Genomic DNA, 14,670 nt, shown 5'->3' with positions numbered 1-14,670 from the left:
GAGAAAGCACAAAATCGGTTCAATTCAACTCAATTCAATTCAGAGACACAAGCACACCAAAACTTAAATTTCATCCGGTCACCATCTACTCTAGCCTAGGTGCACGCCGGGAATGCTTCTAGTGTTCTTGTAATTCAACAGAAAACGAATTAAAGCTTTGAATCGAAACATGGTTCTTAGAAGGCATTATGCCATAAAATGCTTCAGACCATACCCCTCAGACGACAGAAGAGGTTTTTTCTGTTGTCTGATTTTTTTGAACGTCTTCAGACGACAGTTTTAACTATTTTTGTTGTCTAAATAGTATCAAAATCAATACTAGATCAATTTTTTCAAGTTTGTTGTAATTTAGAAAACTCAGACAACAGAATTCTGTTGTCTGAGTAAATGAAGAAATTATTTCTTCTTGTGTGGACAAAAACCTATTTTTGGCTGAACTAAAACAGATCTTTTAATAGACCTAGACCCGGCCCCGTGCTTTCCCACACTTGGTGAAAAAAAATCAGAAAACTCATTTTCCGTCTCCCAAACCTAGTAGCACCTCTTCTTCGATGCTCTTCCATCCTCGTTGCTCTCTCATATCGGTCTACAAACCAACAACCAAAGCCGGCCGGGTCAAGTCAAGTTCTTCAAGGAAATAGAAATTGGAGAGTAGAGATGAGAGAAGACAGTACGAAGAGAGAGAAAGTAGATCTGGTTTCTCAATTCTCCATCTTCTACCTCCGAGCATCATCCGGCGACATCGCCACTACCAATGGACTCTTCGGCCTCCAATTAGTTGACCCAGGCTGCGTCATCCAACGATATCGAAAGTCAGCACCACATGCTTCCGACTGCGAGTCCGGATCTACACCCAACAGAGATCACAGAATCGGGAGCGATTTGGGGATTTAGGGTTTCGAAATCGAAAGCGTCGTCGTTTTCGAAATGGCGTTGGGCAAGGTGAAGGAGCTCGTCTCGTCCAATCCGGTAGTCATCTTCAGGTTCTCTCTACCATTTCATCTTCTTCTGTGTGTCTATATATATAGAATTGTCGATCGTTTTGAACCAATATGGAAATTTGACAATGAGATTTTGTTTCGCAGCAACAAGCTTTGTCCTTACTGTGTTTGTGTGAAGCAGCTCTTCGTTCTAAAATTGGGAGTCCAGTACAAGGCCATTGAATTGGACCAAGAGAGTCAGTACCCACTCTTCTCCTTTCAAATTTGCATTGGTTTCTACACTAAAGTTTCAGCCTTGATTTCAATTGGGTACTTTTGTTTTTATTCTTTGATTCCTGTAAATTTTATTCAATTGGGTTATTTAGCACAACAAGTTGGTTTTTGAGGGAAGCCAGAAGCTACAGCCATGCAATATAGCGATTAGATTTCAATTGGTGGATGGATAGTTGTAGTTTCTGTTTGAAATTTGATTTTGGGTAGTCCTTAACATCATCTGGGATTTGCAATCGTCTTCTTCTTGCTCTGTATGCTTTTCAATCTGTGTATTGTAAATTGTTCAGGCGCACACACTGCTCTGTTTCCAATTCTAACCCCTGTATCTGCTCTTCCGTCTAAAACTTGGAGAGTTGGTACCACTGGTGTTAGGTACTTTACTCATAGCAGATACCGTCTTCATACCATAGTTCTATTGAAAAATCTAAACTTTGTTACATAAAGAAACTTTTCTAAAGTTATTTGTTTCTCTAGGATCCAAGTTGAATTTAATCATTTTATTTTGTAGGAATGCATCCAATTCTTCAGGCGTGCCTGCTCAGTTATTGTTAACTATGTTGATACTGTGAATATTTACCATGATATATTTCCTGAGTGCTTATAGTTGTTTAAAAAATTTGAGCTTGACTTGAATCTTTTTTCCTTATGATTTTCTCGCTCTGTTTCAGAAAGAATAGGTAGGATCAGAGTATAAACTGAAAATGGTTAAATATAAATTGAGTTTAAGACAAGTAGCATTTTATTTGATTTTCTAATTCTGGGTTTTGGTTGCAGAGATTAGTATTTTCTTTTGGGATTTAGTTATTCCCCCAACACAGAGAAAGGGACGAGACGAAACAAAAAGAGAGAGAGAGAGAGAGAGACAAGAGAACAGGCAAGAACGAAAAGAAGGAGAAGAGAGAGACGGGAAGCTCTTGCTTAGATTGGTAAGATTTTGGTTTAGTAGAGTCAATACCAACATACTTTAAACTGATTTCCTTGAATTAGTTATTTGTATGCAGTTTTCTAGCTATCCTAATCGGTCTTTCGTTTGCTTTGTATCCAGTACTTTTTGCGTTTTAAACAGCTCCAGTTTTTAACAAGAAGGTCGGGTCAGTTTACTTTATTACTGCTAGGCATATCCATGTTTTATTAGTCACTATTCATCTGATTTACATATCAATTTGTTGTCTTTGTATTTGGATCAAATAAAGCTTGCAAAAATCGAAAAGGCAAATTACTTTGTTGGCTTGGGACAATAATAAGGAATGAATCATAGTAGTTAATAGTTATCATTTTTTTTTTCCGATATAATTAGGATAGACGCGGTTGGCCATTTATCCCAAGTATTGCTTCCTGCTTTTCTGATTTGTCACTTCTTTTCCCAGCTGCCATGTAACTTTTGGTCTCTGGTTTTTCTTCCTTTTTAGTGAGACCTGTCTTCATTTATCTGTGTGCAGCTACTTTGTCTATGTAATTTTGCTGATGGAGATCTTCAACATCAGTGGTAAGTTGTAACTCATTTCATATAAGAACATGTTGTAGACAATGTCTATTGGAAGCATGTTGTGCACCACATTGTAGCATGTAAGGTTGTGCTGCATGGACATGCTGAGTTTGAGGCAAGTGATGTTATCTTAAAGTTTCGTTTAAACAAATATTGTGAATATGCAAAGAGGAAAACAGAAATTCTTCAAATTTTTTGAATTTCAGGCTCTTTTTTGCCCCCTTCAAATTTTGAATTTCAGGTGCTTTACTACATATTTAGTTTTACCAATGTGTAGTGGTTTTCAAGAGGAAACATTAGCTAAATGCTTTTTAAATTCATTTTCAGTTTCTCCTGTAATTCTGATTTTTTTTCTTTCATGTTAGTAGGTTATTTGTTTGGAACAAATAAACACTACAGACTGAAAGCACACTGGAAGATCACATGATGATAGTTACTGATGTTGGATTTAGAACAAATTTCCTGAACAGAATAAGGACAAGTATGATCGTAGAGTTCTACGAGTTCAGAGTCGATGAGTAAAATAGAGGCAATGTTTGAAGCTGAACTTGAGAGGTTAGGGCTAAACAGCAGTACTTCTACTTTGGAGCGAAGATTAATTTGAGAGGTACAAAGCCTATGCTGATCATTGCAATGTTAAGTTTAAGCAGCACAAGTAATTGTTATGTTTTACTTGAAACATATAGTGAAAAAAACCCTCATTTTTGTTCTGGTTTACTTGGTATGTTTATCTTCCTTTTTCCTCAATTCCAATAGCTCTGTTCTGTAACATTTCATATGATTATAAGCATCAAATAATTGTGTTCATCATGAACTGATTGAATTTGTTGCAGCTTCCAAACAGTGTTCATCAAGTTTCTGAAGATTACATTTGGGAAAACTCTAATACTTTACAGGCCAGTGTTTACATCAAAGGAAGTCGAGGTAAAAAAAAATTATTGGAAAAGAGATGAAATTTCATTTGTGGTTTGATCCCTCCCAAATATATGTGATGCTTTATTTCAGTATAACCACATGTTCATAATGCATGCTATTTTACACACAACTTCGATTTATGGTGTCCTACTGCCCTCACTATATACCATCAAAGTTTTGATTTCTCTCAGTTTTGGCAGCCATAACATCAACAACTAGAACTTGCCTGGTGGCACCAAATGATCACAGAACACTAAGCCTAGATGCTTTACAAAAGAATGCACCAACTGTGAAGAACAGACTGCTGCTATTTGATTTGTAGCACCATCGAGGTGGAAGCAGCTTCTCAGGATTATGCTCATGTCAAAGCGTCCTAAAATCCCCCCTTCTGGCCCAAGCCACAGGACCAACAAGACACCTAATCCCTCGATAGATTACTAAACACTTCTATTATTTGTATACAGAGAGCAGCATTTCCAACTGAAGTTTGGTTGAATTTTTTGGCTAACTTCTTCATGTGTTTCTGATTTTGTTTGATGGGTTTGATTATTCTTCTATCGTTTCTTGAACGACTATATTCCCGCAGCAAAGCGTGGGTACGCTTTCTAGTGATCATCTGTTGTTTCTACCACGTTCAAACAACAGAAAAGTAGAGTTCAAAGAGCTCTCAGACAACAGAAGTAGGTGGTTGATATGTTGTTTCTACCAACTTCAAACAACATAAAACTATATTTCTAATCATTCTCAAACAACAGAACATAACTAAAACAATGGTTTAAAGTCCAAACAAACAACAGAAAAATGAGATTGAATACTACTTCAGACAACAGAAATTTGAGTAAGACTATACTCCAAGTGACATTCAAACAACATAAAAAAACTAAAACTGTAGTTGGAAATCAAATCTAACCACAAGAATCACAATTATCTGTAGTCCAAAGAAATCTCAAACAACATAACTCACGATATAAATGTTGTTACATACGAAATCAGTCGACATATAACTGTCATTGTTCTTCAAATCAGACGACAGAAACAACATAAATATGTAGTGGTATGGTGTTTCAGACGACAGAAAGACCCCGATTCTTCAATATTAGGTACTTCAGACGACAGTACCTTAAACTGAATCTGTCGTCTGAGTGCATTATCAACGACGGAGAATATCTGTCGTCTGAGTGGCTAAGAGACGGCAGCCACTTAGACAACAGATTTTTACTTCATCAGACGACAGATATGATCTGTCGTCTGAAGGCTTTTTTGGCATAGTGAGGCCTAACATTTGCGACTGCAATTCTGCAACAATTTTAGCGGAAGCAATAATTCCCAAAAGCGATCTTAATCCGAATTTTTTTTTTTTTCTTGGCCTGTTAACCAAAACCCTAATTTCCCAAAACGTTTTGCAATTCAACATAACACAAAACTCCAGTTCAAAATACAATGAATTGATCTTCTAAAAATGATTTATGAATTGTGAAATTTGGCTCTGATACCATTTGTTAACTTAATGAGCAAACCAAGATCGTTTCACAAAATGCATAAACACAACCATATGAACTAGAATACAACAAGAGGAGTTGCATCACTTGCTTCATGCACAACAGCCATTCCTTCAAAAGCAGTAGCAGCAACACAGCTATTCAACACAAATAACCCGAGCTCCAAAACTTCAAGCAGCCACACGCAAGAAATCTTCTACTCAACTATGTGTTTAACTCATCTCTATGGGACAGGACTGAATGTTTTTGTCACATAGTGAATAGGGACTTCAAGCACCTATATATACAAGCTAGATAGGTCTTCCCATAAAAGAATCATTGATTCTAGCCAATGAGTTATTTCTGAAAGATGCTATAATTATCATATCAACTAATTAGATATTTATCATTTTGATAAATGGATTCCTAACCATATGAGTGACATACCAAAGCCCATTAGGTGTCTAGGTAGATAATTCATATATTTCTCATTTATTGTAATAAGTTTAATCAGTTTGTTATTTACTTAATGTAGATAATATTAGGTCTAAATAATATTTTACAGTAGCTAGAGAACCCAAAAGTGAAGTAAGAATAGCTAGCTTGAGCGACCGTGCAATCCCGAAATAGGTGACAAATGGATTCATCTTCTCCCTCACATAGAACACAAGTGTGTTGAATATCGACTTGACGTTGAATAAGGTAGAGTCGGCTAGGCATAAAACTCTTCAGTGCCTTCCACATACAAATCTTCACTTTGCTTGGCACGTTTCCCAAAGAAATTATCCAACATAGGAGATCCATTGGAACAAGCAGAGGTAGAAGGGTTAACCACTGAACCACAAAATGTCGAGCCACAGTATAAGCACTATTCACTGAAAAAATTACTTTTTGAGGTGAATGATCTAAAATCTGAGGGGAATCGGGAGCCTAACGGAAGAGACTGCATAGCTAGCACATCCTCTGGACAAAACAGAGGTAACAATTTTGGGACTACCAACCTTGGAAGAGAGGATTGTGCAGCCAAAACCCTCAGTAAATCCCAGGTACGGACTCGATCTCCATTGGAGCCAAAGCCATAGATACCCGTGAACCTCCAGACTTCATCAGAACCAAGAGCTCCAACCTCGATGTCGATATGGTTATGAAAATAATTAATGACGTAATCGAACCGGTATTTCGCTGCTCTAAAATAGAGCCAAACTCCTAGATCCGTTAAGAACAAAAATGACGTACTGTAAGCCATTAAGAAAACCTCGATGTCGATATGGTTATGAGAATAATGACTGTGGTTTTTGCTTATGAAAACCTTTTTACCCACAATTGTAATTTTCAATATATATATATATATATATATATATATATATATATATATATATATATATATATATATATATATATATATCCATTAAGAACAAAAATGACTATAATCCGTCAGTGTAAATCGCACCAAAGAGATAGACTTTCAGCAATCGGATCATGTATTTCAGAGTTGATTATCACCTAACAAAAAAGAAAGAAAACAGGAACAGTCTTCTTGATCTCTCACTCCCTCTCATATGATCTCCTAATATTTCTTTCGATAAACTACCAAATACAATTAATAGTAGATACTAAAGTTGCATTAACTGGACCCAAGATTTGTGTTTTTCTTATTAATCCTGGAGGTATTAGTGTCTAATGCTCGAGTTGTTGCGACGATTTCGATGAGTTGGGGATCTTGGGGTCTTGTTCAAGATGGTAGTACTGAGGCTGCATGCCTGCATGCAGCTGGTTATTCTTGATCACTGTCTAAATTATTAATCGACTTCATCTCCTTGCTCTTTCCCCATAGCAGCATATATAACCCACATACAATTAGAATCCCTCCTAATATGCTGTCATAGATCATCAGCAATAACCAAGCAAGAACACATTAATACATGTTTATTACTTAAATTGGTTTTACATACATTAGCTACTTCTATTTGAGGCATGCACGCATAATATGCAATATGGAAAAACTTGCTGCTTACCTTCCTAGGCTTAACTTTTCATTGAGCAACAAAGAACTAGCAATGGCCACAATCACTAGGCAAAGCGGAGTGAAAGCTGACACGAACAATGGACCTCTCTTGCGTATACACCACGAGATAAGAACCACCACCAGCCCCGAAGACACAATTCCCTACATCGATTGATCACATGACAATAATTTATATTCGTACAAATGTATAAACATTGTTAATCTTTCATTATTGCTCAGTACTATCAAAACTGTCGTAGATTGTCATAAATGACGGAATTTCTACCCAATCAAGCTATGATATTTAGTCTTTATATCAATCGGATACACCGTGCGACAGTATCTATAATGCGGTGTATCTGAAGATTTGTTATTTGACGCATGGTGGACGGTGTAGATAGACTTGCTTAGTTTACGGCTCAGAGCGGGAGCCCTACGAGGTAGATCGAATATAAAACCCATGTAGTTATTCTTTTTAATGATTGATGATTTTACCGTATATGCAGCTGTGAGAAGCTTGATGTTCCAACCCAAGTTCCACCGGCTCCAATCCCTCTCCACGCAGAGTGCAAAAGCTACCGACTGAATCGATCCCATCACTGACATTAGAGCTGTGCTCGAGTAAGGGCATGGATATCTCTTGCTCATTTTTGCCTGAAACTCCATCCAAGTTGTGCAAAACCATTATTTCGAAAAGCAAACACACCACACAAAATTACAACATAAACAAGCTCACCTGAACTGTGAGCCACATTCCATAGGAAACGGCGCTGCCGATAGCCGAGAAGGAGCCCAGCAAGTGACTACCGGTGCTTCTGTGTAAAGAGACCGATGACGGTGATGGTGCCGCGTGGTGTCCTCGAAGAAGGTCAACGTGAGTTGACCAGATGGAGAGCTCTGGTCCTTTGAAGAAGGTAAAGATCATAGCACCACCAATACCTACCACTGTCCCCACAAGCTTTGCCTTCCCTGCATGGCTTCCTAGTGTCAACTTCTCCAACCTGTGACATAATTCATTAATTAACCACACGTATACTTCCAAATCAATTCATTAAAAATGAAAATAAATGGAAACGTAATCCATTTACCAACCTAAAACAGATGGCCATGATCAAGGTAACCGCCGGAATCAGATTTGCAGTGGCTGCAACAAATGTCGGTGATGTTAAGGCCAGTCCCTCTATGAATAAATTTTGTGACAATGATCCCCTGCAATATTGGTCGACGTGCAATATTAACTTCGACAAGTTATGTCGATTAGTTCTAGCTAGCTAGATTACTAATCAAGTCATGAAATTATGAATCAGTACCCAAATAATCCGCAGAGAAAAGCTTGAAAGAGTACGACTAGAGTAAGTTTGGGCCTGCTGTTCCTGTAAATATATATAAATTGCAAGAGAACTTTTCTTTTCTTGAATCAGATAATTGTAAGAAACGGAAAAAAAAAATATGATTAAAAAAATTTACCTTTCGAGTATAAGAGCAAGAGGAACGATAATGGCAGAGGAAAACATGAGACGGTAGGCAACGAGAATATTGAGGTTCATTCCAGAGTCTGCTGCAAGTTTGTAGAAAATACCCGTTGCTGCATATGCAATCTGAGCTGCCACCATCGTTATCACTGGCTTCATTAATCCATCCACTACACTTCTAGGACTGCTAGAAATCTCAATACCACCCTGCTGCCCCATTTGTATTACTGGCTTCAAAATGCAGAGAGAGAGAGAGAGATACCCTTCAACCTGAAATTTTTTCATATTTGTCATAAATCATAGAGTTGTTAAATTTTGGTCACAGTTAATTGCCGTAGAAAGATTCTTAATTAATTACGCTGATTTTTTTGGACAAATTAATTATACTTATTAATGTCGATGTCATGTATCGTACGTAGTATGAAGAAAGGTTTCTTTTATGTAAATCAATTTTGAGAAAGCTATAATGTTATATTTATCTCTATTAATTGTTGTTGGAGTTTGGTCACGATTGATTAATGTAGAGAGATTCTTAATTAATAATGCTGATTAATGTCTATGAATGAAGAAAGGTTTCTTTTTCTGTAAATCAATTTTGAGAAACCATATGGAAGCTTCAAGTTAGATGGTTGCATACGCCACTCAAAGTTCCATTTGGGTTTTCTTCTTTTCTCACACATACTCTAATACCAATTGACGACAATTCCGAGTTTAGGGCGTTCCTTCTCTTCTCACACATCATATATTCTTCGTCAGAATAAAGGTAGGTTTTTTAAGTGTTTTATCTTGCATTCATTTTTTGTGTGTGATCATCGAGCTTGTAGTTAATGTTTGATGTGGTGGAGCTGCTAAAGAAGATATCTACGTATAAAACATATGTGAATGACGACATTGTAGTACTAAAAACTTGCTACCTTTTAGTAACTCTTTGTCTATGTCATGCTTCAGCATGAGTTTAGATTACTTTCTCTGCTCTTAAAAATATAAATGAATGCTTTGGTTACTTGGTTAGTGATTTCATTTCTGATAAAGCTCCGATGATACATAAATTGGATGATATTGTGTTTTCAGACATTGATAATAGAATCTATTCGATCTATCTCCTTGCCTAGACCTTTTTCCTCTTCTTTTTTTTTTTTTTTTTTTTTTTTTTTTTTTTGAGAAAGACCTTTTTCCTCTTTTAAGAAAGGATGAATTTGTTTGGGGTCCAACAAATAATGAAAACTTTCCGTTCTAATTCAATTGTACGTCCCATTGCAGTGTAAGAATTAATGTTATTGCCCATGGCTATAGTAAGCTTCTCACTCTTATGTGAAAATTTCATCTTCCTTCTAGAATGCAGGTTTTTATTAATTGGCAGTTAATTAGAACGGGATGTAGAACAAGAGATCAAATTTTTATATAGGGCCCTTCTACTAAGGGAGTCCTTGTGGGACTCACTTTTCAATCGTATTTCGGCATCTCAACCGTTCAGTTTTTAGGTCCTAATACATAGATCATTTCTGCAAATTTTCAGCCAAATTGATGATCGTTAAGGTATCGAACTAAATTAAATCAATGGATGAACCGAATCTACACTCACCGCACTCCAACAAGGCCAAAGGCCTAGCTCGGTGTGGGAGGCGCCGGACGAGAATAAAGAGGAGGGTAGTGAAAGTTGGAGCCCCCAATAGGGTTCTCACAGAAAAAATACTTTAGGCTACCCTTAATTCTTTCTTACCATACTTTCTGATGTTTGTTGAAATACCTTAGGAGAGTGTATTGTATATAGAATTAGTGGAAGTTTTAAAGAAATCTATGGAATTTAAAAGTTTGGGTGTATTCAATATAGACTTTTAGCAGTCCATGAAAGTCTTAGGGTATTCAATTAGGATATTTAAAGACTTCATAAATTCTACCAAAATCTAGGGGTATTCAATTAGGATTTTTGAAAGGAAAATTCTAGTGTATGTTAATGTATGTCATACATCAACATTTTTTGAATATTTTATACCGTTGAATATAATTAAAATGTAAATATATCTGATAGTCCAGAATATACAATAGTGGAAACCTTTTGAAAGGAAAAGTCATTGAATTAGCGATAGAAATCGCTTAAAAGGGCATCCCAATGGGGAGCATACAAAGGCCAAAACTGGCCAGATCCTAGACCTAAGATAGCACAAATCAGAATATGTACTACACTAGCAAGTTGTCCATGTACAATAAAACCCTGCTCTGAAACACTTGTAGAAAAACTAGCAAAAACTGAAGGTAAATCTTCAGCCTCCTCAAGGTAATTACCAACAATATGACCACTGTCACGACCTTGAGATTTGTAGATCAAACCATCAGAATCTGCAGTCCGGGCATGCAAGAAGTTGGCAAACCAATCATATCTAAACTAGTCCCAGCCTAAAGCACACTACTTGCCAAGGCACGCAATTATGGTACTCACAGCGCTATTATACTGGGACTCTTTATAGAGTGTAGAAATAAATAATCTACCTGAAATCAACATAAGCACACCCAAAGGAAGAGATAATAGAAAAATTGAACAGAATGTCACTCAACATTTCTCTGGGATCTCAAATCTAGCCCCTTGGAGAAGTTAAGCCCAATAGAGGGATCCTGATTTAGGCCCGAAAGCAGCCCAAGGAGGTGGTCTGATTTGATATAGACACCCAACCTTTATTACACACCCAAACACGGCGTCTCCACGCTAACACCAGCCGTGACCGTTGCCACTTCAACGTCGATTGTAACCCAGAGATTCTGTCATTGTCGTCGTGGCCGCGGGTCTTTGCCCACTCAAGCAACATCAACAATCTAAACACCCAAACCCAGACACCCAGATGCCACGTCTGACCGCCTCCTCCTCTGGAGACTTCTGCAGTTCTGGCAACGACGCCATCAATAGAAAAACTCCAAATCCGCCGCCCGACATCACCACTGATACCAATAGTAGCAGGACAATCCCAGTACTATCAGCGAAAGTCACCGCAAAATTGCTTGGACCTGGATCCCACAAGCCTCTTGGAGCAATAACCAACATGATCTGCATCCATATCTTGGCAAGATCCCTGAAATCAGGTGGAAGCAAAGTGAAATTGCTGAGGAGAGGTACAAGATTGCTTTTGCCACAAAACAACGATCATCTCTCGAGACAAGGAAGTCAAGAGGCATCCTCCTATGAGCCAACAGCGAAGGCAAGCAAATGCGTGTGCAGTTATGGAGGGTAGAGGAGCGGCGGCCACGGCCGTGCTCGTAGGATTCGGCGCTTTGCATATATAGCGCCGCTAGGGTTTTTTTCCAGATTTTACAAAAGGCTTGTTGACTACTCTTTCAATAGTGGTAACCTGTTTACTCGTTAACATGTATAAACTTTTTTTTTTCTCCAAAATTCTCAATTACATATTCACAATAAAATTTAGAAAACCCTAAATTGAAAAGGAGAAGATGAAGAGAAGAAAAGAGGAAGAAACTTGTCCAGTTTTGTTCTGGTACAAAACAAGAAAACGAACAAAGCAAGATGCACCACCGGGAAAAACCCTTTAGCGAAAGGAACTTGTCCAGTTTTGTCTAGTTTTGTTCTAAGAAAAAACCCTAAAGTTTGGAAGAGGAAGAGCGTTGAGGAAGGATATGTCACAACACACTAGTAATTTTTCTTCAATTAACCTTATTTGCTTCCTGTCATCCTCAAATAACCTTTTTTGCTTCAATTTCATGTTCAATTTCCCACCATATCACCATGCAACCACGATTTCTATATTCAATTTTATAAAATTTGAGTCCATCGTAGTGCTCCAACCATGATTCTTGTTTCTCTTTAATGACACTAGCTAACCTTATAATCAAGATTGAAACTGGGAAGAAACTTATAATGAAAAGTAGCTAATCAGTATAGAACACTAGGTAAGTTGAAACTGGGAAGAAACTTATGACTCTGCCCGTCACCAACTTCTTTGAATGAGATTGGAGAGACGGAACTCATATATATATATATATATATATATATATATATATATATATATATATATATATATATATATATATATATATATATATAAAGAGCCCTTCAGAAGTGGACGTCTGCAACCCAGAAAAAGTGCGGATGTCGCTCCTCCGGGCAGCGCTGCTCGTGCCTGAAGAAACCAGGCCACCATGTCGACCCTCTTCTTGCTGTTGGACTCGTCGATGAAGGGTTCGAAGTCGACCTTGATGGTGCTTTCATGGTTTCAGGTGAGCTTGCCGCGCATCGCTGAGAATTTGATCACCTTCGTCTTCGTTTTGATGGCTATGCCTTCCGGGATGTCCAGAGCCTTTGTCCGGCAACAGAAACGCAGCCATCGACACCTGATCGAGGCCGGAGGAACGACGTCCACACTTTTTCTGGGTTGCGGATGTCCGCTTTTGATCGGTCTTGTATATATATATATAGGCGTTCTAAAGAGGACGTCCGCACTGTCGCTAAAGTGCAGACGTTAGGGATTTCTCTTCGTTCAAGCGCCGATGGCACTACGCCTCTTGCCGGACAGAGTCCAGGGGCATCCCGGACAAGTCTACAGTCAGGTGGAGTTTCCGGCTACTAGTTTGCAGTCGTTACCCAGAACCTTGAAGTTGCAGGTGAGGTCACTGCCCAGAACCTTCGACCTCAATCGCTGCCCAGAAGCGGTCTGGGATGCCTCTAGCCTCCGTCCGGCATGATTCGCACCGCCGTCGAGGCTTGATTGCTGCAGAAGCATTGACGTCCGCACTTTAGCAACATTGCTGAAAGGGCCTATATATATATATAGATATATGTATGATGATCGCTCCATGACTGAGGCCTGACGGAGCTCATATATATCTAACATTCAATTAATCTTGTTTGTTTCAATTTTGTGTTCAATTTGGGACTAGCAAAGACAATTTCATGTTCATCTAATTGCTAATCGCTTATGATTATTCAACTTACTTTCTTGTGGAAAAGGATACCGGGGTTTTACTGAATTTGATTAGGATTTAATTACTACCTATCAATGAACAGTATAAAGCTTTGTGTGCTGTACTTGTGATGATATATTGGAATGCTAGACCTCTTAAAAGCATTTGAGACTATATCCTATTCCTTCTAGAATTTTTGCACTCAAAAAGGCTTAATCTTCACCAATAAAGAAGAAACATATGTAAATAGAATATTAATGTCTTATGTCTTATGGGTCTAGATTTGATTATTAAGCCTTTCTTTTTTCTTTTCTTTCAGCCTTTCATACAAGTTGGTATGACAGCAAATTCTCAGAAACTCAAATCTTTAGCTTGTCAAACGGTATGTATCAGAGGCGGATCCAAGATTACAAGCTCAATGGGGCTTGAACTTCTTAACAAAGGAAAAAAAAAATGCACACAATTAGATAGATAGGAAAGTCCGATACTTCATTATTTTATCATATGAAGAATAATGACTAAATGGATGCACTGAATATAAAAAGGAAGGTGAAATTGAATAGTGAAATACATAACTGTGTCCAGCAATTTGTTCTAAAAGCAACCAAATGATGCAATATGAGTAGAAAATAGCTTGTGCAAGAAAAGAAGGGAAACGTCCAAACAGCACCTGAACTTTGCTCGACTATTAACTTTTGTACCTATGTTTTTTCAAATATCAAAATGGTACCTGGCTATTTAAGCCCGACCCAATTTTCGTACCTAGCAACAGTAAAAACGTTAACCCCGTTAACTTTTGAAGGGTATTTTTGTCCTTTCAATATTCATCTTCTCCCTTCGACTTTGCTAGTTCATGTTCTTCCTCTTCTTCCTCTCCGACCCCAAATCCTCATCATCCTTCTGCCACCACAATTCTCCACTGCAACCCAAGCCATGGTATTAGTATCATCCACTCGTCTAGTCCTCCTTTGATTTGCAACGCTTTCTCTCGCTTTCTTTCTCTGACGACTCCCATTCCCGGATCCAATAGCGCAAACCAAGTCCAAGATTCTCCTCATTGGACGGACTGGCTACATTGGTAAGTTCATAGTCGAGGCCAACGCAAAGGCCGGCCACCCCACCTTCGTTCTCATCCGTGGGCCTACTCTCTCCAAGATGGGATTTGGATAGAGGCCCATCTTCTGAAGCTTCCTAA

At 38.1% G+C, this 14,670-nt stretch overlaps 2 protein-coding genes across 7 annotated transcripts; one reads left to right on the top strand and one right to left on the bottom strand.

The window, feature by feature from the left end:
- Positions 1-344: 344 nt before the first annotated feature.
- LOC133745366 (uncharacterized) lies at positions 345-4,225 on the top strand. 6 transcript variants are annotated; one of them, XM_062173426.1, is made up of 7 exons: positions 599-983; positions 1,086-1,177; positions 1,989-2,140; positions 2,260-2,300; positions 2,654-2,700; positions 3,066-3,307; positions 3,534-4,225. In XM_062173426.1, exons 1-6 carry the CDS (start codon positions 928-930, stop codon positions 3,125-3,127), a joined length of 450 nt encoding a protein of 149 aa, XP_062029410.1. In that variant the 5' UTR covers positions 599-927; the 3' UTR covers positions 3,128-3,307; positions 3,534-4,225. The 6 variants fall into 6 exon arrangements, 4 of the variants coding, with proteins under 4 accessions (XP_062029412.1, XP_062029413.1, XP_062029410.1 ...); XR_009863560.1 differs by having other exon boundaries at positions 602-983; positions 2,260-2,305; XR_009863559.1 differs by having other exon boundaries at positions 607-983; positions 2,260-2,305; positions 3,069-3,307.
- Positions 4,226-6,665: 2,440 nt separating this feature from the next.
- Positions 6,666-8,760, bottom strand: LOC133744460 (WAT1-related protein At1g25270-like). Its single transcript, XM_062172565.1, has 7 exons — positions 8,566-8,760; positions 8,409-8,471; positions 8,191-8,307; positions 7,835-8,099; positions 7,594-7,767; positions 7,109-7,260; positions 6,666-6,970 (listed from the first exon to the last, which is right to left on the bottom strand). Exons 1-7 carry the CDS (start codon positions 8,727-8,729, stop codon positions 6,868-6,870), a joined length of 1,038 nt encoding a protein of 345 aa, XP_062028549.1. The 5' UTR covers positions 8,730-8,760; the 3' UTR covers positions 6,666-6,867.
- Between the last annotated feature and the right edge of the window lie 5,910 nt (positions 8,761-14,670).

The sequence above is a fragment of the Rosa rugosa genome, chromosome 4, assembly GCF_958449725.1.
Source record: "Rosa rugosa chromosome 4, drRosRugo1.1, whole genome shotgun sequence".
NCBI classification, from domain to species: Eukaryota; Viridiplantae; Streptophyta; class Magnoliopsida; order Rosales; family Rosaceae; genus Rosa; species Rosa rugosa.
The sequence above is the reverse complement of the archived record's forward strand: the minus strand, read 5'-3'. Positions and strand labels throughout refer to the sequence as shown.